Source organism: Leptinotarsa decemlineata, unplaced genomic scaffold (genome assembly GCF_025532065.1).
Source record: "Leptinotarsa decemlineata unplaced genomic scaffold, Ldec_3_MD MMD2_tig00000251_RagTag_RagTag, whole genome shotgun sequence".
In the NCBI taxonomy this organism is placed as follows: Eukaryota; Metazoa; Arthropoda; class Insecta; order Coleoptera; family Chrysomelidae; genus Leptinotarsa; species Leptinotarsa decemlineata.
This window is the reverse complement of record NW_027412547.1, coordinates 7,725,841-7,751,593: the sequence shown is the minus strand read 5'-3', so window position 1 is coordinate 7,751,593 and position 25,753 is coordinate 7,725,841. Positions and strand designations below refer to the sequence as shown.

General features: G+C 32.9%; 1 protein-coding gene across 1 annotated transcript; it reads right to left on the bottom strand.

Annotated features, from left to right (window-relative positions):
* Positions 1 to 1,651: 1,651 nt before the first annotated feature.
* Ctl1 (choline transporter-like protein 1) lies at positions 1,652 to 25,321 on the bottom strand. Its single transcript, XM_023158242.2, has 10 exons — positions 25,077 to 25,321; positions 24,652 to 25,019; positions 21,497 to 21,663; positions 21,212 to 21,441; positions 19,884 to 20,051; positions 19,676 to 19,820; positions 16,373 to 16,655; positions 16,157 to 16,319; positions 9,808 to 10,029; positions 1,652 to 9,703 (listed from the first exon to the last, which is right to left on the bottom strand). The coding sequence occupies exons 1-10, from the start codon at positions 25,179 to 25,181 to the stop codon at positions 9,563 to 9,565; spliced, it is 1,992 nt and encodes a 663-aa protein (XP_023014010.2). The 5' UTR covers positions 25,182 to 25,321; the 3' UTR covers positions 1,652 to 9,562.
* Positions 25,322 to 25,753: the final 432 nt, after the last annotated feature.

The following is a 25,753-nucleotide window of genomic DNA, read 5'->3' as shown; positions in this document are numbered from 1 at the left end:
AAAATAAATGGAACAAATCCAAATTCTAAAAATACAAATAAATTGTGGATGGACTTTAAAGTATTCAAAAATAAAGTTACCAATGAGATAAGGAAACAAAAATCAATGTATTTCAAAGCAGAATGGCAAAAAGCAGGTAACAATGCAAAAAAGACAATGGAGAGTAATAAACTCGATAATAAATATAAAGAAGGAACAAAACGAGTCAATTAAATTAGTTACAGATGATAGAACTATCACTGACCCTCAAGAGGTGGCAAATATGTTCAACAGATATATTACTAGCTTAGGTCAATCAATCATTTCCAATATTGATATAGAAAGTGTAGATTTTGAGGAATTATCTTGTGGCAACTCAGTATTCCTAATGGAAACCAATGCTAAAGAGGTATCTGAAGTTATAGTTGCACTCAATAAAAACTCTGCAGCGGGCACGACAATATATCCGTTAAAGACATAATATTAATTTTAAAAAAATGTCATTTCCATACTCATTAATTTGATAAACGATATTTTCAAAGCGGGGATATTTCCTGAGATACTGAAAACTGGAAAAGTAATACCAATATTTAAAAGTGGTGATAACAAAAAGAAAATTATAGACCTATAAAAATTGTGTGCACATTCTTTAAAATTATTGAAACTATAATAAAGACAAGAGTAATGGACTTTGTTATTCGGTCAGGACACAACATATTAATGATAAAATCGTAACAATGTTAGGAGCTCTATATAGGTGTTCCAGTTACTTGAGCTTCAGTAATAAATACTTTGTTTACACTGCATATATATTGGCGAAACTTAGGTATCTGTTAATTGTATGGGGTAATTGTGGCATTACTAATTAAAGCACTACAAAATAAATCAATAAAAAAAATTATTTCAAATTCCATTTTGAACCCACACAAATGATTTATTCTCACAGACTCAACTACACCCGATTAAATATCTACTTGAACTTGAGCAATGCAAGAACATATATAAAATGAAAAACAAAAGAATCAAAAGCAACAACGATCTACTAGTCAACAACCAGTTTTATGAGTATAATACAAGGGGTAGAAATGACTTACACCTGAGCATGGTAAGAACGAACAAAGGATTATACAATCCTTTTACACAGGCTATAAAAGTCTTCAATGAATTACCTGTCCACATACGTGAGTTGCCGGGCTATAGTTCATTCATCAATAGTTTAAAAGAACATCTTAGCCTCAAAGCACATGTCTGATACGTTGATACTATTAGCTTTGTAGTGGTTTACTAGTTTTTGTGTTTCACTTGTCATGTTGAATGTTTGTGAATCCCGAGACCAGCATTTTTTCTGATTGGGGAGAATAACAACATATTTTATATTTATAGTGTCTTGACTATGTTGAACTGTACACTGTTGTTATATTTTCAATAAAAAAAATATAAGAAGTTTTTGCAAACATCTTTCTAATAGAACATGTAATCTAGTGACATTTTCATATGTATTCGTTTATTGGTTGTATTTTTATAATTTGACTAGTTTCATATATATACTTTTAATTTTTTGATTCTCTCTGTACTTTTGAATTGGGTATTGTGTGTAGCTTCTTTCCATTTTTAAATTGTAGCGCGTGAAATGGGCTTTGAACCCGTAAATAAATAAATAAAAATATCAGTCAAATGTAAACAAAATTGTGACGTTTATTCTGATCATCGATAAAAACACAAAATTATTCTACAATCTTTGTATAAATAATATTAAATACTATTATTTACTAAACATTTTGTTTTGCTGTTACATATAAAAATATTTTTCATCACCTCACTGAAATACAAAATTAATTTTTATTCAATGTGTCATTTCAATAATAAAACAAACAACTAGTGAAAATATTATTATCTTAAATTTACTTATAACTGAATGATCTGAAGCAAAGGACGGATTATGCAAAGTACAGTAGAATCTCACTAATCCGTCACTTCAATAAACTGATACCTACAATAATCCGGTCCGCCTATGCGCCGTGTTGTCGTCTAGCAGTCGAACCTCAAAACTCATCACGTGCACGTGATTACGTATTTACCTGTTGTTTTGAAGTTAGAATATTGTGTAGTTAAAAATGTCAAGTAAACGGAAATATAAGACACTATTTCATTTCTTATGATGTTTTCTCTATAACCAGTAATCCGAACATTCTAATAATCCGTTAGTGAGTTTCTACTGTATTAAAATACTAAAAAACTACGTAATTGTGTTAATATTCACGAATACCATAATATAAAATCTTCCTTGGTGGCTAGAATGTTATAAAAATAATTCAAGAAAAAAAGACTGAAAATAATAATTGTGAAAGATTTTAGTATATACTGCATCTTGGAAGATCTTTTCTTGACATGAACGATTGGAATATAAACTATATAATTGGGGAATGTTCCTCCTGACGAAAATTAAGTAGTTTTCATAAAGGAGCTCTAAAACAACGCATTTTAAACTTATCATTTCAACCTTTTTCTTTGAAAAATTATTTAAATACTTAAAAAAGAGGAATGAAATAATGCATTCAACATTTAAAGGGATTCGTTTCTATTTCACAATTTGGCAACATCGATTATAGCTAATAAAGGACAATGAATCTGTTAGCTGTATGAGACAAACAAAGATGACATATTTCAGAGGCGTGCTATTCTGTTTACTTATGTTCCGAGTTCCCAGACATTCTGTGACATATGATATTTTGTGCACCTAACCTATCTTCCTCTATATAAATAAATAACAAAACAACTGTTGTTTATGTGGCTTGTGGAGGTGGTATTAAACTATAATTTATATTTTGCCTTAATTGTTGATTCATAAAGATAATTTTCCTTTTTTAAAGTAGAATATCTAGGTAGGTATAAATTCTAGGCGCTGTTGCCAATATGTGAATTAGAAACAAATCCCTTTAAAAATTAAAACCCAACATTTGAAACATCAATTTGAATACTTTTTGAAGTGAATTTGAAAAACTCGTGAATTGAACTCAACTTTATTTTCAAACTTGCATTTGCTGTAATAACCCAAATTGAGGAACATTCACCATTATGTAAATTCCTGCAGAAATAATTCATTCAATTATTAGAGTCTTTGTCGAATGAATTAATAAATATAAAAAAGTCTCTAAAAGAATATGGTTGTATATGTTTTCAGTGAACAACTTGTACTAAACATTTATGCTACATTGAAAGTGAAAAGCTAAGAGTAAAAGGTTTGAATTCACCAAACAATTTTTAAAGATTTCACCTTTAGTAAAATAAAAAATTATTTATAATCATTAATCATGTTTGTTTGAAGGTAGTTGATGTTTCTTGGTGCATTTCATTAGTTCGGACTTCCATTGTCCAATATGATATAAATTGATATGAAATACCTGAAAGAATCTGTAAAAAATGAAACAGAAATTAGCTGAAAAATAACAATTACATTAAGCAAAAAAAAACTGCAATTTATATGGTATTATACAATGGAAGTCCGAACTAATAAAATGCATTTATAACCATGTTTTGAATAGTAACTAGACGGGTATTTTAATTTCAACACCCATCAAGCACAGATGTATTTTATACCATACTATACAAAGAAGTTGAATTTTTTTAGACATCTAGTTTAAATAAATCTTCGAAAGCAAATGTCTGACCATATCAAAATGAGTTTATTGAAGTGGATGTGACTGGATGTGTTTCAAATCGCATCTCTGTTTTTTTTACTTATACCCCTCTTCTGGGATTCTTTTACATCTATTTCATCCAAGACTGGTTTCTAATGAACCTACTGTAACTTTATTGTGTTCCAGTTCAAATTGGAAAACGCATGTTTGCACCCACAAAATATTTTCAATTATCGCCGTACATCACACAAGGCCTGCTTTTTTTGACTATGAATCTTCATGAAGCTTGCAAATAACTTTTGATAGACATGAAAGTAAGTAGCTCAAGATGGACAGATTAGTATTCAGGGCATGTAAAAATGCTTATATAAACTTTACTATTTCATTTTATATAAAATGGATGGGCTAATGAAAATACAATATCTTCAAAAACCAGGAGATGGGGGCTACTAAATGTGGCATATTGTTCTTCGGGCATCTTACACACTTTGAGATTACTGATCTTATCGATTTTTTTCGACTAATAATCCAAAGTTTATGATGTCATTTTTTTTATCGGCCGATACTTGATGAAAATTCATAAAGTACTCAAAAAAACACTTTATTGTGTCGCGTTTTTGTATAACCGTTTAGTGAAAATCTCACAACAAATTGTGAGATTTTCACTAAACTTGAAACTAATGAGATATGAGGTTCACTACGAGGTGCTTTTATGATAAAATCATCGTTGAGCAAAAATCGTGAGAATCATCTCGTGCTGTTATTTTTGTTCGTAGTCTAGGGATACAAAACTTATCCTCGAATGCTAATGATTCGAGTTTTGCATCTTAAACATCTTTGAACAAGTTTTGTCTCTGTTTGTTCTGCTTTTTTGATGTTATCCACTTCAAATTGGCCTGACTTTTTAATCAGTTTATATCCGCAATTACGTATAAAATGCCCAATTCATCCAACCATATTTAAAGTTTTTGAATACTTGAATACGCAATTACATATAAAATGCCCAATTCATCCAACCATATTTAAAGTTTTTGAATACTTGGAAAAATATCTGTATAACCATGTGTGACTTATCTGTTCCATTAACAAATTTTTCCATCCAAACAGATGAATACTTGGAAAAATATCTGTATAACCATGTGTGACTTATCTGTTCCATTAACAAATTTTTCCATCCAAACAGACTCTTCATCCACTAGATGGTCTTTGTTCTGGTCATCGAGAGGCACTCTCATAAAGACCGTTTGGTCCCTCCCACCACCAAGACTGCAGAACCTGTTTTGGGAAACATCCTAATGACGGTAAATCTTCAGGATTGCTTTTTTCGGGTACATGGAACCAGTTAATGTGCATATTTAGTGAACCTTGTTCCAGACAAAAGTTTCCCTTCTTTTGCTTGATCCAAGAAAATACAGTAGTGTAATCCGACCAGCAATAATTTGTTTCTACTTCAAAGAATTTCAATATTGATGATATCATCATGCTCTAATTATAACTACCAATCAGTGACGGCTCGTGCATTGGAGAACAGGGGACGCTAAAGTCATAAAGACTATATACACATAGAAAAGCTCGCCGGAGGCGCGAAAATTTTTTGTGGTATCGCATCTATTTAAAGCAAAATACGTAATATTTGCATAAATGCAAACAAAAATTGTGAATTGCCGAAAATTATACGTATAAAACTGACCGTTGAAAAAACAAAAACAAGGAAAAATGATTGTCTTTGAGTTATTTAATATAAACCATTATTAATTTTTTATTTTTCAACATAAAATTTAATAAATCTGAAGGAGACTTGCAATTTTGAAACATTTGAGGGTCGCTGTACATTACGATTAATTCATTTTTCAGTAGAATAACATCGAAAAATGGATACTGAGCTATTAAGTCGTTATAAAGTTTTTGGAGAAAATCTTTGGTATAGGGCGAAAATTTTTCAAACAATAACAAATCAAAGTAGTTTAATTCAAGTAAATCTTCAAATCTAACTCTGATTCGCATTAAAAAGGTGTCCAATAATTTATTATAAATATGTTTATAATTTTGTCTCAAATCGGGTAAGTCTAAATTGGTTTTTCTTTTTTTCGGCGCCGGCGGTCCGAGAGTTAAATCAATTGATTCGAAAATATTATTAAAAAATGTATCGTTATTTCTATTCATCAAAATTTCTGTTAAATTCTTTAACCGTTGTATTGAGTAATTAATATCTGTTGATTTATTTTGAAGAATAGAAAAAACAACGTCGGTATGTTCAAATATTAATTTAAATATTTCTAACAAGAAACAAAACTCGTGATCATTTAAAATATATTTGGAACCTCTCGCCTCCCTAAGACTTTGGTCGTCGGGTTTAAAATCGTCACTGTTTAGGATAAAATCAAAGACATCAATCAATTTGTCTTTGTTTTAATGCACTGAAATTACTGCTCTAGATGTAGAATTCCAATGCGTAGCAGCAAAAGTTGGCATTCGGCTACCACATTTCATTTAAAACTTGGCTTCTTTTGGTGGATTTTGAAAAGAATGCCGAAAATCCAAATTAACTTGAAAAAAATACTCGGCAATATTTTATGTTGTTGCACGCTTTGCTTAATACTAAATTTAGGGCTTGGGCATGACAATGCGTAAAAAGTGCATGAGAAGCTATGGACTTTATTTTAATTTGTAAACCATTTAAATGGCCGGCCATGACCGCAGCCCCATCATAAGTTTGCGCAATTAACTTTTGCCTAAAATTATAGGTGTCACACGTACGAATTAAAAAATTAAATATATCGTCAGCTGTGCGCCCAGGTGAAACATCATGAAAACCCATGAAACGTTCTACCACATTACCATCTTTGACATATCTAAAAACAATTGAAAGTTGTGAGTTGTAAAGTTGTGTGTGTAAACGATGTAAGTTGTGAGGTAATATCGGTAGTTTGATTCATTTCCCATGCAAAAATAAAACTTTCAATCTCCTTGCTTATATTTTCCTCAATAATATATGCCACACTGTCTATAAGCTCATTTTGGATGGTTTTTGAGGTGCCCGAAAAAATGCTACTGTTTAAAAAAGTGCCAAATTGTGAATCATATTTGCCCCAAAACATTAAAAGTTCCTTGTAATTGCCGCGATTAATCAAATCTTCGGTTTCATCGTGTCCGCGAAAAGCTAATTCTTGGGAACCCAAATAAATCGTAATATCGATAAGCCTTTTTAAATTCGGCCGATTTTCCCTAACCTGATTATTCAAATAAATTATGGCCTCTTTTTGAGCTATACCTAAAGCTGTTGCTATATTTTGTTTGCTAAACAATTTTAATTTACAAGACGAAAATATATGCTCCTTAGGTTTAAAATGTCTTTCTGTAGAACGAGGTAAATTTTTTAAATCGGAGTATCCTGTTTTAGACCACGTTTGGTATTCGGTTTGTACGGAAAATAAGACACAGGGCCAACAAAAAAGTTTTTCTTGTTTAATGGAGCCAGTTAACCAATCGCATTTATTGTACCAACTAATATTAAATCCTTGATTTTGTCGATTATCTGACGCCTTAATTGAAATCAAATTTGGTTGAGGCCTTCCCAAAGTTTTAATAATGTAAAATTTATTATCATGAGATAAAGACTTAAAATTATTTGTCAGCAACCAATCGACTATATCGTCAGATTTTTTATCCATAATAAATGGAAAAAAAAACTTACCGAAAAGTGAAAACCTGAAAACACCTTGAAATTGAAAGAAAACACTTTAAAAACACATTAAAAATATTACCAAAAAGCACTGCTATAATACAGTACTGCCTGTTTTATACACAAATAATAAATATTATAAAGAAACACTAAAACGATTTACCGAAATATTTTTCAGTCCCGGTCTCGGTCACGGCATCCCGTTCGAATAATTAAATAAAAAACAAACGCAGTCTTACACTAACGGAGACCAACTGGAGGCTAGCCTCCTCTAACGCTAAAATTTCCGCAACTGAAATTACAAATCGGGACATATGTCTCTGATTGGTTTGGTCTCACGGAGCTTGTGTTTTTAAAGCGGTCGGAGGCTTGGCTCCCTTGCAACGTATGGCATTTATTATTTCGGGTTGATTGGTTTATTCGTTATTCGTTCATGGGCGATGCGTTTCACGTTTGTTGATGCAGGGCACAGTGTGGTACGTACTACGTAGTGAGTGATAGTGTTCTTTCGGGCCTATGATGTATTTATATTTAAAATTAATGGTAAAGTAATGATACCCAAGCATTTTTAGAAAAAAATGATCATAATTTTTTGTCAATATCTACTAATTTATTGCGATGAATAGCCTCAAATTTTATGGGGAGACTGAGCCTCCCTTGCCTCCTCTGACGTGCCGCCGCTGTTGCCAATAGTTCTGAGCGTGGATGGACACGGTTTTCAAGGCACAGAAACTGATCTTGGCTTGAAACAGTTATATGTATATGTATAGTTTGTATGAGTTGTTACTGCAAAGGCATGCTGCACTGTAAGCATCTTTACTAGCATCACAGAAGAGGAGAAAACTGCAGTTGGAGATGTTTTCAGGTGATTCTTGAAATAACCATCAAGGAATTTTGAGACTGACATGTACGTTTATCTCTGACAGCATGACAAGAATTTCTGTTTCATTCTTTCTGGAACTTCCGAATTCCACCCAATTTCAAAACTCTGAGATTTTTGAAGGAGATTTCTCGAGCACATATAGCATTGGACACACAAAACCTATCGGATCAAAAATAGGATTTACCTCTTATAAAAATTTCTTCAATACTGTTGTGAGACTGAGATTTTTCAAACCTTCAAAGATTTTTAGTGTGCCCTGCTTTCTGTTTTATATAAGTCTGAGGAATTGTAAAAAATAATCATATTATTCATCTTCTTTCAAAAGGGTATACGTATACTCCCATCTTCTCAATTTAAATTTTTGCAATAATGACACAACACAATGTTGTACGTAGAAGCTCTTCTTTCGTTTGTTAAATATTGAGTTATTGTAATGATGCATTTTTTTCTTTTCCTCTGTTCAGATGGTGCTCAATCACTGCTAACAAATATGGGATAGGAGTGATTACAAAGACAAGTCTCATATGGCGAAACAACTCAATTTTTTTTTCTTTGCTATACTATAGAAATCTCAAAAAGTTTTGTCCTTTTCACAAAAACTCATTTGTAGAAATGCTATCTGAATATTTGACAGGACATAATTTCACCTCCATCTTTGTTGTAACCCCTAAGTGTAATATTATTATTTAAATCTTAATATCGGAAACTGCTTTATTGAAGGATGGTTTTTCAGCTTTACTGAAACATCAAAAACAGGCTGTTTCTTCTGTTCTTCTGTTTAAAATCTGTTTTTCCGTTAATCAGCATGTCAGAAGATAATGAGCTCCAGCATAATCCTTATTTTCATAAATTTCCTTATTGATGTCTTCTAATAGTCATTCCTTAAAAACTGCATCGTGTTTGTTGTAGTGCCTGTCTTTTTCTAATTTCTTGATAAGATTACCCAATGTCAAAAAGCCAGTATTTTCAACTCAAAAACATTTGGCTAATCAACATTATAAATAGTAATGAAAACAACTGTATACGGTGATCACATAATAGGTAGATAACATCAGCAATAGAAATGTCTGACCGACAGGACATTTGAGGATTACGAGGCCGGAAACCATATATTCAAAACACTTTACCAACTCTCCGCTATTGTAAAAGATCCCACATGAACAAAAAATTCAATGCAAAAAAACAATGAAAATACCCATTGGAATAGCTTTTTCGATTGAATTGTGACATCACAAAAGTATTGAATACATTCCAATTGTTTGAAACAACTGTCTAAAAAAATTCACCTCCCTTTTTATCTGAATGTTAGTTCTCAAAGCATATAATGTTGATTCCTCTTAACTTTAGTTGATATTAGATTTTGAGCAGCATGTTTAACATCTACCTATCTAAATGTTCTAGTTCAACATTTTCCGTATGGGCTGCGTTGCCGTTATTAGTGATTCCAAGATTCTGCACTTCTATTCCTTCTGGAGCTTCCCCGTTTTGACACATGCATAAGTAAACAGTATCAAGAACCATCTGAAATAAAAATATATATTTTTGTTGTTAATGTAGTTTTTTAAAATTTTAGTACACGTGAAAAAATATCGACGAATTTTATTGCTAATTTGGCTTTAACTCACCTCATATAAGGATAGTACGCAGTGGGCCACAAAGAAGGCGAAAATGCAAACCAATAGTGTGGGGGCAGCATAAAACTTCAAATCCGAATTTCGCCTGAATAAAGCCAAACCGACAGATCCAGTTACAGCTGTAACAAAGCACTTGCCCAAGAATAGGATAAAATCACCTAAACTATTTATTGTCGCCACTTGCAGGGCATGTGATGTCAAAACCTCGAATGCCTGAAAACAATATGTAAATATGCAGTTACAAAAAACATATCAATACATAGTAACACATGGATCAATAAGTCCCGAGACTAACAATGAAAACAACATTTTTTTTACAATTTTTTTTTTATTCATCAACATAATCTCCTTTTAGGGTGATACAATGGTTCCAACGCTTTTCCAATTTTTCAATACCATGTTTATAAAAAAATGTATCTTTCGCTTCAAAATAAGTTTCAGTTTCAGCGATGACCTCCTCATTTGAGCCAAATCTTTTTCCCTGGAGCATTTTTTTAAGATCAGCAAAGAGCCAGTAGTCACTGGGGGCTAAATCTGGTGAGTATGGGGGGTGGGAAAGCAGATCAAAGCCCAATTCGTTTAATTTTGCCATTGTTTTCATCGACCTGTGGCAAGGTGCATTGTCTTGGTGAAAAAGGATTTTTTTTCTCTGCATGTGCGGTCGTTTTTTTGCGATTTCCTCCTTCAAACGTACCAGTAAGTCAATATAATAATCACTGTTGATCGATTTACCTTTTTCGAGGTAGTCAATGAAAATCACGCCATGCGCATCCCAAAAAACTGACGCCATCACTTTGCCAGCTGACTGCTGCGTTTTCGGACGTTTCGGACGGCTTTCGCCAGCTGTGCGCCACTCAGATGACTGCCGCTTTGACTCTGGAGTGTAGTGATGTATCCATGTTTCGTCCATGGTCACGTAACGACGCAAGAAATCTTTTTTGTTGCGAGTAAATAGCGATAAACAGCTTTCTGAATCATCGACTCGTTGCTGTTTTTGTTCCATCGAAAGCAATCGCGGCACCCACTTAGAAAAAACCTTTTTCATGCTCAATTTTTCATGAAGGATAGTAAATACACTTCCATATGATATCTGTGTCATCTCAGCAATCTCACTTTATGATCTTTCATAACAATTTTTGTCACTTCACTCACATTTTCCGGTGTAACAGCTTCCACAGGTCTACCCGAGCGTTCTGCGTCATTTGTGTCGGTACGACCACGTTTAAACTCGGCAAACCACCGACAAATCGTTGCTTTTGATGGACAAGAGTCCGGGTAACATTTTTCAATCCATTCTTTCGCTTGCACGGTGTTTTTACCCATTAAAAAACAATGTTTTATCAGAACACGAAACTCGGTTTTTTCCATTTTTTAAACAAACTACAAAACGACTTTACTCTAACCTCGATAACTCAGCTGTTTCTGGTCCGATCGACTTAAAATTTCGACACGTTTCAAGCAAAGGTTAGTACTCTAGAAAGACGTGGTTACTGGTTTACTAAGAGCGCCATCTCTGGGTTAGTCTCGGGACTTATTGATCCATGTAGTATAAAACAAAATCGCTTCCCGCTGTCTGTACTTATGTATCCTTAGATCTTTAAAACTACCCAACGGAATTTGATGCGGGGTTGTTCAATAGATATATTCAAGAGGAAGGTTTATATTTGTATAACATGCATAATATAGTAGAGAAACATTGATAATTTTAGAGGTTTCTAATATGATGTCGTGAATAAACCCATTTTTTTGCGCTTACATTGCACCTTGGCTGAACCCTACGAGATAGATCAAAATAATGTACTATAGTATTGTACACCTTGAAAAGGTCTACAAAAAGTCCTTGATGGTATATGTCTATCTCTTAGGGATAACCCACAATACCCATTTTTTATTAATAGCTTGTTTGCGAAGCGATTTTAAGCAATATAGTGTTAATCCTTATCCAAATAAATACCTTACATACATTGTGCATTTAATATAGATCAATATGGCCCTTTACAGCATGTAATTTAAATGAATATTTTCGACACTATTACAGATTTAAAATGCAGGGACATAGCGGTTGCGGCGGTATCGGCCAGGGGGCCGGCGGTGCATGTCTATAAATAGTGCGTCGAATGCCGCGCTTCACCCTATAGCACTTTAGGATTAGTAGTGATGGCTCGCGTTTATATGTATATTCAGTATCAGCATTGCACCAGTGCGGAGCAGGGACGGTTTGCTAATATTGTACAAAATACAAATTTGTAGAGACAAATAAGAAAAACATTTATGGAAAATATTGGATTCCTACCCTCGAATTATTAATTGAAAAACTATAAATAAAATTGAAAGGAACACCAATGGGTCATTTTTCTCAGTTTAGAAAAAACGGTATCCTAGTTGTCATATTGTCAAGTTGAATAATTGAATTTCGTGCATCACTTTGGATTTGAGGCGAGCATTTGAAACCATTAACCATAATATACTCCTAAAAAAACTGAAACTCTACGGCATAAGGGGAAAAGTACTTGATTGGATTAACAACTATTTAACAGGTAGACAACAAACAAAAGTTGGTAATTCATTATCAGCTCCATTGGAAGTGCAACATGGAGTTCCACAAGGAAGCATTTTGGGTCCGCTATTGTTTCTTCTATACATAAATGACATAAAGCATTACAATGAATGTGACTATATACACTTGTTCGCAGATGACACGTTAATATCAGTAACTGATAAAGATTTGAATAATGCCGTACAAAAGATGAATAATTCTTTAAATAGAATAACAGAATACCTCAAAATGAATAAATTGAAACTGAATGTAGACAAAACAAAGGGGATGATAATTGCCACACCATTTAAATACAGACAATTTGATATAAATGAAATTCACATCAAAATAGAAAATAATACAATTGAATTAGTTCAAGAGTTTAAATATTTAGGGTTTATGCTTGACAACCACTTAACGTCGAATGGTCATTTCAATTATATTCAGAAAAAAATACTCAAAAAACTATATTTTTTTTCGAGGGTATCTCAGCATTTGAGTATGAGCTCAAGAATTACCGTATATAATACAATTATCAAACCTCACTTCGAATATTGCCCGACCTTATTGTATGGTTTTGACCTCAATAAAATGAGATCACTACAAAAACTTCAAAATCGTGCAATGAGAATCACTTTGAGATGTAACAGATATACACCAATATCATTGATGTTGGGAACATTACAATGGCTGTCAATAGAAAATAGACTTATTTATTTAACTATGAGTTATATCTTCAAAATGTTGCATAATCTTCTTCCATCATATTTTCACAAATATATAACTATCAATACGCAAGTTCACCAGCATGATACGAGAAGTAAACATAACTTACATGTGACTAGGCAAACAAAAGCTTACAATATTAAAACCTTGGTGTTCAAGGGATTCATTGCTTACAACAGGTTGCCAGATGATATAAAGAAATCAGAAACTCTGCAACAGTTTAAAATAAAAATGATAAACCATTTACAGCAAAAGTAAAATCGTTGTATTGTATATCTATCAGGATTAATAATTTTTAGTATCAATACGAGTATTAATATATGTATCTTCTTACGGGATATGAGTGTATAGTGAGTAGTGGGATAGCATAACTTATTGGTTCATATGTATGTTTGTATATGATTATTGTGGTATTTGGCTGTAGGTGAATGGTATCAATCTATGTATTTTCTTTCGGGCTATAAGTGTATATTGGGATAGCATTCTTATTGGTTCATATGTAGGATTGTATATGATTAATATGGTATTTGGCTGTACTTGAATGGTTTTCTTTTAGCAAAACAATGGAAAATATAACTCGAAATGTAAATACCTAGTGTGTACGTTTAAATTTAAAACAAAACAAATATATTAATACTATCGAAGGAGCTGCTAATTACTATATATAAGATTATACTTTGTGAATGTAGATTAGGATTACCTATTTCAATAAAGATTATTATTATTATCACCGGTGTTATCAAAACTGTCCAATAGTACTTATGGTATCTGCAGTTGAGGCGGTTAGATGACAAAAAAATTCTGTGATTGTCTTATTAGTCTAGTTTACAAGTTGAAATTCGTATTCGAAGACATGAAGCTTGAAAAAAATGAATAATACGTGTGAATGTCCAATTTTGATTTTTAAAATAAAAATAAGTGTTTGGTACTCAAGGAGTTTCTTCACTGGTAGCCATTGAAAGGTTTGCAACATATTTGCTATCGGTGTTATCTTTGAACATTGCAAGATTATTTGCATAGAACAATTCTGCATCTTCTGTAGTCTGTCAATTTCATTTTGATTGGAAAAAAACAGAATGGTAGAACAATAATTTAAATGTAGAAGGATTATGGAGATGTATAATAATAATTCAGACCACTGGCTCATATATGGGGAACATCTTCTTAAATAGTTGATTTTGTAAGCTATTGTTTTGATAACTTGATTAGCAAGTTCCTTAAATTTCAATGTGCCATCAATAAGTACGCTTTTAATCTTTCTAATCAGTCTACAGTTTCAAATGCCCTTTGAAGGCCAAGAAATACTACAATAGTATACTGATCCTTTCCCGCACTTTTCTTCCAATCTGTTAAAACACATTGTAACGCAGTTTTACTACTATGTTTACTCCGAAAACCCGATTGATACTCACATAGGACCCTATTACTCTCCAAATACTTAATACCAAATGGTTTGTATTTGGCCCTTTTGGTATAAGTATAATAGTAGATAATTTTAATTCAGTTGGTACTTCCCCTCTCTCTAGAGAACTGTTGATAATGTTCAACAATGGATTACATGGCACTAAAACATTTCTTCAGAAGTCCTACACAATTTCATGGGGACCACTTTTACTTTTCAAAGAACCAACAATTCTTTCTAGATCTACCATATTGATAAGACTAAAGTTGGACAATTTATTTTCAGTTATTTTTTTTAGTTATAGCAAAACTATGACAAAAATTGTCAATTCCATCAGTTATATTTATTATATTTTTGATATGAAATGTGTTTAGGCCATTTGGTATCAAAGTCATATCAGAAATTATTTCACAATTGCCCAAATCAATAGTTATAGATTGTATTCTTTGTTATTATTTGGTATTAATATCTTCAGTAGGATTGTTCTTATTTGATTCAATCTTTGTTTCTTAATATAAAAAATAATAACCAAGTGTAATTCTAAATTTGAATTTGATATGGCCAGCATTTCCAACAACTGGAATATTGTCCAGAACAAAATATTAAAATTCACTAATTTCATTTCTGATATACCAACCCTAATTAAGATTTGCAGTTTGAAAATTGATCTCAATAGCAAAATATCTCAAAAACCTATTTTATTCTGCTATATAGTAAATATATGAACGTTATACAAAAATATAGATAATCTCAACAATACTATGCTTCTGAATAGAAGTTCTATTTCATCTTTTTACAGTTTCTAATATTGAAAACTAGTGTCCGACCGAAAGTTCGGTTTCGGTCGAGTTTCGGCAAAAAAACGGGTTTCGGTTTAATTTCGGTTTCGGCGGCAAACCTGTCGAAACTACGACCGAAACCGAAACTGCATTTGGGAGTTCCCGCGCTGTAATCGGTCATGTTCGGCGCATTGAATTTCATACAAGCGACGAAGACATTTTGCCGCGTCCACGTACCTAATCATGTCGTGACTTACTTTGTGATTTACTTTGTTTATTATATAAATATTAAGTACCTATTGTGATATTAGGTAACAACCTAAATAAGTAATTTTATGTTTAATATTTTAAGTATTTTCAAGTTGCAATTAATATTTTTTCTTAAATAAGGGTTTGCTATGTTGATTATCAATAAGTAAACATGTCGAAGACTGCATAACGTTGTGATTCAAAAATAAAAAACTCAAAACTGACTGATTGTTATAACGTTTTCTTTATTTTTCCATCAAAACATAATCCTTTTAAGGAAGTTTAGGCCGAAACTGAGACCGCTGCCTTAATTCGTTTTCGGTTTCGGTCGGACACTATTGAAAACCCTCAACTTTGATCAGAGACATTAACAATGTTTTTTACTCATTCATTATATTTCCAAGACATAGAACAGCTGAATCAGATCTAGGACTTTAACACGTTATTCAGGTGAATAAAATCCGTATGTCTTTGATGATTTATAATTGTAACAGTTTTCACCAGGAAAAATAAACGTTCAAAATTTTCATTTTCCCTTTCACATATTCTAATTAAATTTTGAAAACTGTGAATTCTGAATTGAAATTTTCATGCTGCACAACTCATAATAAGGCAAAATTAAATAGAAAACTAGTGATGAATACTAACCGTTCCTGCAGCTTTACAAAAATTTGAGCCATCTATTGCAATAACTGTATATGCATTGTGATTAAGGTATCTGATGAACTTTTCTAGACAATAAAAACAGCAGATGCAACATTTCAACCCACAAGATGCACATTCACTTCCCTTATCTTTCCCAATCTTCCACCTAAAAGCAAATATTATTTAATGGAAGGTTCATCACGTTTGAGTCATACTCACTTTTCATGAAAATACATTAAAATTAACCTTGGTATTTTGAAAATAGTAATGACTAAGGATCCAAGCGCCACAGAGCCAAGATGATAATTGATGAGTTTTCTAGTGGCGTAACAGAGATGTCCATTATCTTTATATTTATGTCTGTAAAACCAGTGAGCTACTGATCCAGCTATAACCATCTGCTGACATGCCATGATAAATTCTGATGTCCATATCAAACCAATGATGTACACCCACCACATTGCTTTCACCCAAGATGCATCAATGTATTCAACAACAGTTACTGTAAAGTAAATTTTATTACAGATACAACAGCCTCATAAAAAATGTTTGTTTGAAGATGATTGACAATGTTTCATGATGTATTTCACTAGTTCGGATATATAAAATGATTTGAAATCCCTGAAACAACTAAAAAAAGAAGAATTAAAAACTGAATAGCTGAAAATAACAATTATAGCAAAAAACCTGAAATGAAATAATAGTGAAATAAAATGCAAGTGTAAATAGAACAAAAAATAAAGAAATAAAAATGAAAATAAAAAGTTAAGAAATTCCAAGCCAAGTTAGTTCACGACGTTTCGATTGTTAGTATCTACAATCGTCTTCAGGTGATGACTGGACTGATTCCTCCGAGAGATGACTATTTATGGGTCGTTCGAGTACTTTCACTTATCCCCGCTTTCCATTTTCCGCTTCACTGGTTCAGTGGGAGATGACCGTTTGGCGGGAGTTGGCCATTTTTCGCGGTAAATGCCACCAGTCCGCATTTGGTGGCCTGGTTTTCGTGAGGCTGCTACGGAAAATGTTACCGGATCTGAAGCAGGTTCTGATGTAAGAAGAATTGGTTTAGGAGAAAATTCCAGGAAGCCGCATACATGTTGTCCAACAACGTATTCAGCCAAGCTAGCGTAGAGATACGCAACATATGGAAACCCATCATCAAGCGAAAAATGGCCAACTCCCGCCAAACGGTCATCTCCCACTCAACCAGTGAAGCGGAAAAAATGGAAAGCGGGGATAAGTGAAAGTACTCGATCGACCCATAACTAGTCATCTCTCGGAGGAATCAATCCAGTCGTCACCCGAAGACGATTGTAGATACTAGCAATCGAAACGTCGGGAACTAACTTGGCTTGGAATCTCTTAACTTTTTATTTTTATTTTAATTTTTATTTCTATTCACACTTGTATTTTATTTTACTGTTATTTCATTTCAGGTTTTTTGCTTAATATAATTGTTATTTTCAGCTTTTCAGTTTTAATTCTTCTTTTTTTAGTTGGTTCAGGGATTTCAAATCATTTTATATATTAGACAGTGAAATTCCTCATAAAAAAATGATAATATTGGTAAGTTACAAAAAAAGTCAGAGTGAATTTGCGAATTAACATGTTCCCGCAAGAAAAAGACATTAATATTTTTTCAAAGTTTGGTTCAATATTTTCATCATCATTAACATTATCATATTATATTGCACCATTTCAGTGTCAATGAATATTTTTGATCATATATTCAATAATGATCAAATTGAATGAAAAAAGTAAAAACAGACTTCAACCTTCAATAAATGAAGTCATTCATTAATTTGACCCACTTAATCTGTAATCAATAGACTGTATCTATTCGAATCTTCATTCATAACAAGTATAAAACCTAATCTAATTGAGAATTAAGTATCTATCAAAGAAAATATTGAAAATAAGAAATAGAATGACTTGTCTGAAAATCAACTTTTGGCCTTTGTTACTAAATGAATATAATCTATCTTCATACATGACAGTTTGATAACCTTTAATATTGTCGCAAATCACCCTCAAGAATACATTATAGAGAACACAACCAACGGCGGTGGTACTACCATGAGTCAGCAGGATTCTTGACATGCGGAGGAAGGAGAAAAGCCACGGCTCAAGCCAAAAGCAATGTAGGCAAAAGGCAGTTATACTGGCATGCCTCCATACACAAGAACAAACGTACCTATAGTTATCATCCTCACCACAATACCAGACAGACTTGCCAATTAAAGGTTACTATTCCAACAAGTAGTCAAATCAAGAACTCATATATATAATGGAGTGAAAATATTGTACAACAATTCGTCTCTAGCTAGGTAAAGGAAACCACCATGCTCACACTACATACAGTAGAGTGAGGTTTTACAAATGATTCAATATAAGGGGGTAAAAGCACTAAATGCTGACTTCCGATCACAAGAGGTTAGATTTTAATCTTGCTGAGGTGCCAAGCAGCAGGATGAGGACCTCTCTGAAGTAAGGGATTGGTAGAAGGTATTTTAGCTTTTGCCAGAGTAACAGTGTGGGGAAGATTTCATCTCAGGAAACTCCTGGAGAGGTCTTGGTGGTGGTTGTACAACAAGCTACCTAAAAGTTTAACAGAATATGTCACTTTACTATCTTTTAGGAGGAACTTGAAGACAATTCTTGTCACTTCAGTTTTTTGCTACCTAAATAACCACGTTTCACAAATTGGTGGAAATGCTGGATATTCGGTGTGAAAAATTGTGAAACCATTGAGCCAGAGACACAATCGAAGAAAACAAGCATTACGAGGAGCCAGTCGAAGTTTATACATCGATGAACTTGAAATCATTCTTGGGCAAGCCAAGTGAGAGTGTAGATGAAGTTTTGAAAACGTTCAGAGGAACAGCAACCCCACGTGTCACAATATTCCGACATTATTTTGTGAGACATATATCTAGAAAATGAAATTAGTCAGAATTCAGAGCCTCTAATTTACGTCATTCCATCATTTGGACGAATATTGCATACTCTATCAGAGAACGGGTAGATTGTGAGAATTCTCAAATCTGTTCCTAGATTTGACAAGCTGTACATAACATTGCGCTAGTATACCATAGACTCTCTTTTCCATAAACTTGACCAAATTTGCTGACTGCTCAGCTTTTGTAAATTTTCACACACAAGTTCATAACTGTGTGTTTATTGTCAATGATAACAAGAGGCTGAATCTAATCTTGATGTATTTTGTAAATGTACATTAGGTCCACATGTAGTCATCTCTCAACCATAATTATTAAGCTTAGCCTGTTTCTAATAATACCAGAAGAGTAATCAAACAGATTTTGGACTTTAAAGGTCTTTTTGCAAATGGTATTGCGGTGGGAAGATCACTCACCAAATTCGTTAGGTAAAAGTATCTAATTTCAAGTTTCAATTTGAAAAAAAAAACAGCTCAACGATTAAAACAACTCTGAAGTTTTTAGAATTAGGACAGTTGATTGGTAGATTAAAAAAAGGGTTTATTTGAACATACAAATTTACTTTTTATCTTGTCTGCTATGGAGTCTTCATTCATATCTTTGGGATTTTCGGTAGAAAATATAGAAGTTGACAAACCAGAACTGGAATTTGTTAGAGCTGGCATAACGTGGCTTTTTTCAGGGTATGACGCAGTAGCTAAACACAACTGAAATTAAAAAGTAATAGTTATAATAAATGTTCTCATTTCTTTACAGTTTAATTAACTTACCACTATAAAAATCCAAAACATGAAGAATAATACAAGCACAATGAATGTAAGAATTGGTTGGAAGAATAGTGCAGGAAGATGCATCAGGCATTTGGATGTTTCCTTAAATAAATTTGCCAGAAAATCCACTTGTTTCCGCATAAAAAAAATTATTAGGAGAATAATGATCTGAAACAAAGGCCAAAGTTACATAAAGATGTAACATTAGTATTTTGCATTTATAATAAAACATTTAATTCAGTTCAATTCTTTGCTTTTTTGTAACACAGTGTAACGATCAATTCGCCTTTAATTTTCATACACGTACTTATCTGCGAAATAAAAAAAAATAATAAGATTGATTGGTGCTGAACAGTCAATAGGATGTCCGCTATTGAGGATGACAGTGTTCCATGTAAGTGAAATTTTATATCTTTCATATAATATTTTGTATAGCAATCCTGTGAATGATATATAATAAGACAGATACTTCACAAGCAGCATACGTCACAATGAAAGCGATCTGACATCAAGTATAAATTCATCTACTGTGTTGAAACATTTTTCTGACAGATACACTTTTAGCTGTTTTTTAAAAACTTGATGTGAAAGTGTCTTCATATCATATGGCAGTATATTAAAAAGACGAATACCAGCAAACATAGGAGACTAATACTTTGCATGGTGGTGTTTTTGGGTGATGAGCATATGGTTATTTCTAGTATGATAATTATAGACTTCCAATCTCAACTCTAGTTGCCTCCTATTCTCATGGATATACGTCAATGTGTTCAGAATGAACATACAGGCAACAGTTAGTATTTTATTTTGACAATACAATTCCATAAGAAATATTCGGAGTTCAAACTGAATAGGAAATATTTTTTTTGTACAATTCAATGTTCTTATAAAAGTAGCTGTTTATGTTTATACGAAAGTAATTGTTTCGAGAAGACTTTTTCTGCCAGTTTATGTCTGACTGTAACTTCTATGCAAGATCTACACATTTTTGTAAAGAGCTCGTTTTGAAATGAACCGTTTGGAAGAAGTAGAAAGCTAAAACCTTTCTATCCCGATTATTATTGCCAAATTATAAAGGTCCTTAAGTTTTTTTTATAAAGTTTTATTGTAACAAAAACAAGGTTTTATTGTGAAATATCACAAGATTACAAATTACTCGTAAACAGTGAGGAATATGTTACATGAACTTTTTTATAAGAAATGATCTCGTCGCTTACTTCTCTAATGATCGTAACTCAGACCCGTTTAGACTCTGTAGACTGTAGACACATTTTTTATCTTAACCCACTATACTTGATATCATGAAACATGCAAAACATTTTACTTACCGTAATTATAGTAGCAATTATTGAAAACCAAAAAAAGGCTGTTTCATTTCTGACTGATTCGGAAAGCAGCATAAACTTGCTGGTTTTATCCAAGTGATACTTGATGTCAAAATAGGTATACCACAAAAAAGCCGTACCTGCTATACCAGCTACAGAAAACCCGATCATTATAAAATATGACACCAGATGGGCAAGGCAGTGTAACATGGTGATAGTGAGAAGCGACACAACTGTAAAGAATTTGAATGACTGTTATACATTTCATTATATAAAATTGAAACATACCTAGTGATAAAAATGTTAACCCCAAAATTTCTTTCCAAGTCTTATATAAATCACCCAATATTTGTTCAACTGCATCCCAACTATTGAATAACACATAAAAATTGGTCAATGCTGCTTTCGTAGCTTCTGATATTTGGGATGGAACGCACCGATTCAAAACTGGTGAACTGAAAAATATATGAGTAGCAATCAATCAATAAAAATATACTTTATGGTCCTAGTTTTATTATTGACAAAGTCTACGAAATGAAAATGCATAAGACACTTTAAAAATATAAAACATGAAAACACATTTAAATTTGCTAAAACCACATTGCAATTTCATTAATTATGATCAAAATATGATAATTGGTACAAGTTTTGCTAGGCATAGTAACATATAATTAGGTATTAGGTATAATATAACTCTTATGTGTTATATGTTGGGTTGGTATACTATATACAATGTCAATTCGTATGACATAAAAACTAAATAATTACCAAACGTTATCAGTTTCATTATACAGGGTGGGCCATCGAAAACTTGACATGGAGGTTTTGGGTACTAATCTTGCAAATCCGAAAAAACACTCAGACAGGTCGATTTTTGTTGTAAGGGGGATAGTTTTTCCCCATTTGCAGCGTCGTCACTTCAACCCCGGAGCAGAGGGATGAACAACGCTTGTAATTTTAATAGGGAATAGGGGTCGAGTCGCACATCGTTTGAAAGATCTTGGAATTCTCTAAACAATGGTGTACATTTTTTTCAATTTGGACGTATTTAAAAGAGTTCTTTCCGGTAATTAACTTTGTCATTATTGTCAATAGCAACAAATTGTTGTACGCCACTGCTCAGTTGGAATGTATTTGGAACTCATTCATTTGTTTTTCACGCTACTTTTTTGTTAATTTTTTAGTTCTTCTTTGATAAGAGGACTATTAGAATTGAGAAATGGTTGAAAATGCTGTTTCTATTTCTCATTTTTATGTTAAAAGTGATATCTACATTATGTTTTCGATTTAATTACAAAATTTCGCGCAACTGGATCTGTAGCAAATGAAAAACGGCAAATTGAGCCACCAGTAACAAATGAGGCGATACAAATGGCAATTTTGGGAGATGTTGAGCTTGACTATACTTTGAGCACAAGAAAGTTAGCATTTGTTTCCGGGGTGTCACGAACTAGCATTCGGCGTATTTTGAAAACCCACAAAATGCATCCTTACAAGATTAAATTAACGCAAGAACTGAATGAAGATGATTTCGATCGACGCTTGCAATTTTGCGAGTTGGTTAGTGAACGAGCGGTTGAAAATTCACATTTTGTTTTCAACATTTGCTTCAGTGATGAATGTTTTTTTCTAAATGACACAGTTAATCGCCATAATTGTCGCTATTGTGCTGGTTCAAATCCTCACGTCCTCAACGTCCACAAAAATTAAATGAATGGGCTGGTATTTTTGATAACCTATTGTTGGCCCATTGTTTTTGGAAGGCAATTTAACCGTACCAATGTAATTATCGGATCTGTTAATATTTCAACAAGATGGGGCTCCTCCGCTTCAACTCTAAATTGATTATCGTTCGTCCAAATTAAAAAAAATGTACACCGTTGTTTAGAGAATTCCAAGATCTTTCAAACGATGTGAGACTCGTCCCCAGTTCCCTATTAAAATTCCAAGGGTTGTTCACCCCTCTGCTCCGGGGTTGAAGTGACGACGCTGGGGGAAAAAATACTGTCCCCCTCCCAATAAAAATCGACCTGTCTGAGCATTTTTTTAGAATTTGCAAGATTAGTACCCAAAACCTCCATGTCAAGTTTTCGATGGCCCACCCTGTATGTTGGTATAATACAATGATATGGTGTAATTTTTTTTTTTATAAACCCACACAGATTTTTTTATCAGTAGTGAAGAGTAATGCCAATAATTTTTTATTTAGCTTTTCGGATTGACTTCTTATAGACTATAATAGGAAAATCTTAAAGTATTATCCTGAATAATACGAAATTATTTATATTCATACTGTTGGTTGGTAATGACAGTTTCAGACTTTGAGAAGATCTAATATTGTATACACATACAGGGTATTGCTATCTTTCTTGATTACTATGAACCAGGTAGGCAGTTTGTAAGACAAAAAGTGCCTAACAGCTCTTTTTTGTATGAGTTGCTTAAAGCATTCTCAACAAAATGTGATTCCTTATTGTAAATGGAACTCAATGAGTGCATAATAGATTTAGCAGCCTTATATCCCACCTCTTAGGCAATCCTTCACACAGCATAGCATCTGGTAGATTGTATGCTGTTTTTCCCAATGAAATGAAGATACAGAATTACCATGAAGTCAGTACATGTATATTAAGCACCAGTAGATTTGTATCGAACAATTTTTTACCAACACAATATAGAGTGTATAGTGTCACAAATAATATTTTCGTCAGGTTCATTCTAAGAAATAGTGGTATCATCGAAGAAAAGTGAAAATTTGCCAAATGTATTCAGGTGTACCAGGGCATCAATGTATTATGTATGACAAACAAGTTGTACATTTCATTAGTTCGGACTTCCATTGACTAATATATGAATTTATTTGAAATACCTGAAATAATCTGTAATCAGCTAACCATTTTAATTTTTTAGTATTTTACTGTCAACTACCTTCAAACAAACAAGTTGTACTAACAAACTACCTGAGATTTGCAAGATTGAAAACAATATATACAGGGACCTTTGAATTCATGAAAATAAGTATAAGCAATCAAAAGCTTTAGTCAAATCACAAAAAATTATAAACATTTGTGATGACAGTCATCACCCGAAGACGATCGTAGATACTAACAATCAAAACGTCCTGAAATAACTTGTCTTGAAATCATTCAATTTTAATTTTTTAATTGTTCATTTTGAATTTTTTTATTGTATTATATTTTACTGTAGTTTCTTTTCAGGGTTTTTTGCATAATATAATTTTTATTTTCAGCTTTTCATTTTAACTTTCAATTTTATTGGTTCTTTCAGGGATTTCAAATCATTTTATATCATATAAGTCTGAATAAATGAAATTCACCATGAAACATTGTCAACCACCTTCAAACAAACAATATAAATCCTGATGACTAGTTTTGCTTGTTCTGCTTATTGAAAAATGCTTTCAACAACTAGTCAAATATTACCTTTTATAAATTGGTAAACTAGGACATGGCCCAAATGGAGCGGTTAGAGGAGTTGCTGTAGAATCTTCCAAATCTTTGTAGTTAAAATCATATCTACACAAGTCATTACCGGACATGTGATATTTATTTATATCCCGTGCTGTTTTCAGAGTTTCTTTGGGACATTCTTTAACACATATTTTCAGAGATTGTTTCAGATGATGTACATCATAAAATAATAAATAGGGTTTCAAAGTTGTGTCGATTCCTGAAAGAGCCATATTTCCCATGGCCTTATTTTTTGTACCACAAGTATTACCAAAAGAATCATATCCATTAATAATTCTCAGAGGGTTGCCATAAACCAGGGAAAAAGCACCTATAACCACCTATAATGAAGAAAATAATCATTTACTTCACATTAACCCGAATTTTTTATGATTTACCATTAAAAACCAAAATAAAATATATAAACATAACCAAAAAACATCCGTGCATTTCCGTTCAGTAATTTCCTCTGTTTTATCTTCTTCAGAATCACAGCATCCCATGGTGATAAATTATTTAAAGCATGAAATAACAAAAATAAAGTTGTTTTTGATTACACAAAGTTGAAAAATTGATAGACGATAGATAAACAAATAATTCTAGTAAATGTTGCCAACATGTCAAAGCTTCAACGCTATAATGTTATATGTTACCGATCCGGTGCTTGTGTCAATACGCTTGCCAATAGGCGAGTTTTCAAATTCTCTCTTTCTCTCTCTCCCTTTGTATGGCCACGTATGGCCTTTGCTTCCCATTCGGGTGCATCCTCCTGTCAACAGTTGACAGAAGTTTTCGTGTGGGAGCGCAGCAGTCTTTCTCGAGACAATGCTGCCACCCCTGTTTTTTCACTCCTTTTCTGCGGAAGGCTTTTTGCTTTTTATTCTTCGTACACGGCCCCCTTTACGTGACACTCTATAAAGAATCAGTTGTCAAATAGAAATATTCCAATGAATTGTTTCAACCAACAGAAACGCAATAACGTTTCGAAAGTATCAATAACTGAATCCATCGGAACACTTGATGGACTGACCATTAATTCAAGATCTTGCTCAATGACACAGACGATACATCCACA

Bases quoted from the DNA above. Each gene is read 5' to 3' on its own strand.
- Ctl1 (XM_023158242.2), bottom strand. From the start codon at position 25,181: ATGGGATGCTGTGATTCTGAAGAAGATAAAACAGAGGAAATTACTGAA. The intron at 21,664-24,651 runs GTAATATTTGAC...TATATTTTTCAG, and splicing joins AGTTTACCAATTTATAAAAG to TTCACCAGTTTTGAATCGGT. The intron at 21,442-21,496 runs GTATGTTTCAAT...AATTCTTTACAG, and splicing joins GTTAACATTTTTATCACTAG to TTGTGTCGCTTCTCACTATC.